The 2,332-nt window shown below is 46.7% G+C and overlaps 1 protein-coding gene across 1 annotated transcript; it reads right to left on the bottom strand.

The window, feature by feature from the left end:
- Positions 1–49: 49 nt before the first annotated feature.
- On the bottom strand, positions 50–879 carry LOC121963359 (probable G-protein coupled receptor 82; the record flags this gene model as incomplete). The annotated part of the gene is made up of 1 exon (XM_042513647.1): positions 50–879. A coding segment is annotated over one exon (830 nt), but the record flags the coding sequence as incomplete, so codon positions are not given.
- Positions 880–2,332: the final 1,453 nt, after the last annotated feature.

Below are 2,332 nucleotides of genomic sequence, written 5' to 3'. Positions count from 1 at the left end.
TCGGGCTCATTAGTACTTTATTTCAGAGTATGATCGGGCTCATACTCACCTGGATGACCACGATGTTTCGGAGCACTCGACCCAGCAGGCTCTGGGAGGTGGTGACGTTGGTGCTGCGGCGTGAGCGTCTGATGTGCCTCAGCACCGTCATGTAGGAGAGCAGCACCAGCAGGTAGAACACAAAGAACAGCGTGATCACGGGCACGGTGACCGTCGCGGACAGACTGCCGCCGATCTCCACCGCGGGGCTGTAGCACACCTCCACCCATCCACCTATGGCGGCGGCGTTGGCGCTCGCAGCTTCTCTCACCGAGTAGTAAACCGTCACCGGCACCGTGCACCCCACCGCCACCATCCACACCCCGACACACACCCTGCTGGCGAAGGAGGGCCTCGTGAGCCGGGCGAAGAAGGTGTGCGGCAGCAGCTTGGTGAAGCCGCTGGGCCGGGCGGCGTGGGTGTGCTGGATCAGGGCTGCGAAGCGGCTCAGGGCGACCCAGGTCAGGATCATCATGCTGATGTAGATGTTGATGTGGAGCACCGGGGTGATGCCGTGCAGCACCAGCTGACACAGGACGCCGCTCAGCATCCACACGGAGCCCCAGGCGAAGTAGGCCGCGAGGAAGGGCGTGGTGAGGGACAGAATGAGGTTGGAGATGCTCAGGTGGGACAGACAGACGTGGATTGGGGAGACGGAGGAGATGCACCGCCGGAAAACCCACAGAGACAGAGCGTTTCCCGGGAGAGCGGTGAGGAAGAGGAGCGTGTAGGCGGAGGGGAGGAAGAAGAGGGTGGCGGCGGTGGGACAGAGGGAGACAACAGAGGAGGAGTGGGACACGTTTTCAGGTGGAAAAGTGTTCGATGTGTACTCCATTTGATCTGTAGGAACACAGAAGAGACGGAGACGACAGAGACAAATGTCACAAATTCACGTTTGTAACTGTCAAACGTGATATGATCGTGGTATAGATATGGTGTCCTCTCTCTAATCTTAGAAAGATCCTCAAATCCTAGAAATGTCCCTAAAATCTTAGAAATGCCCTAAAATCCTAGCAACATTCAAATATCCAATCAAAACCAAGAAACATCCTTAAATTCTAGAAACGTCCTTAAATCAGAGAAACATCCTAAAAATCCTAGAAATGTCCTAAAATCCTAGAAACACTAAAATTCAATCAATCATCGTTGTATTAACATCCTAAAAATTGAAAAAATCCTACAAACATGCAAGCATTTTCTTTAAATACTATAAGTGCTAAAATCCGAGAAATTCCCCAAAGTCCTCGAAACATCCTTAAATCCCAGAACACAAAAGTGACGGCTAAAAGAGACACGACAGAGAAAAATCCACTTTGAACATAAACTAGACAGAGAGTGAATGAGAAAAATCACACCTTTGTCAAACGTGTGATTTATAGATACGCTGTCTTCCTTTTAGTTTGACGTACATACAAAGTTCTCCGGAACTCTTCGCCTGCCTAAAATTTGCCCTTATGTCATTACAAAAAACCTCAAAGATCAGAAAAAACTGAAAACATTCAACATATTATTTTTATCATATTCAAACAATCGCTCCACCTTTCCCGTCTCTGTGTCTCTGTGCAAATCACCAAACCCAACATCGCTCCCCGCGTGTGTTCATGACAAGATAATGATTTTAACTTTTTCAGCATCTGCAAATTCATGCATTTTCATCTTACTCATTGCACGGACTCACATTACTCTGCTTGCTTTGCCTGGGGGCAAAATGGCAGAACGGCCCGGGGCCCAGGGCCCGGGGCCAGTCGCAGCAGCCCCATTTTTTGATTGTTGGACATTTCCAAGGTTTTTAGGACATTTGTGGAATTTTAGGACATCTTTTGGATTTTAGGACGTATCTGGGATTCGAAGATGATTCTAGGATTTTAGGTTAGTTGTGGGACATTTCCAGGATTTTAGGACGCTTTGAGATTTCTGGACGATTTTAGGACATTTCTAGAATTTTAGAACATATGTGAGATTTTAGGACATCTCTAGGATTTCAGGGCGGTTTTAGTACGTTTGCAGAATTTCATGAGATCTCTCGGATTTTAAGACGTTTTTACGGTTCCTGGGTAATTTTGGGACATTTCCAGGATTTCAGGACATCTGTAGAATTTCAGGACATCTTTCAGATTTTAAGACATTTCTAGGATTTGAGGATGTTTGCAGAATTTTAGGACATCTGTCTGATTTTAGGATGTTTCTAGGATTTCAGGACATTTGTTGGACCTGAGGAAGTTTGTAGGATTTTAGGTTGTTGCTACGATTTTAGGACATTTTTAATATTTTAGGACATTTCTAGGATTTTAGG

This window comes from Plectropomus leopardus, unplaced genomic scaffold, assembly GCF_008729295.1.
Source record: "Plectropomus leopardus isolate mb unplaced genomic scaffold, YSFRI_Pleo_2.0 unplaced_scaffold10963, whole genome shotgun sequence".
Classification (NCBI taxonomy): domain Eukaryota; kingdom Metazoa; phylum Chordata; class Actinopteri; order Perciformes; family Serranidae; genus Plectropomus; species Plectropomus leopardus.
Note: the sequence above shows the minus strand (reverse complement) of the source record. Positions and strands in the feature narration are given on the sequence as shown.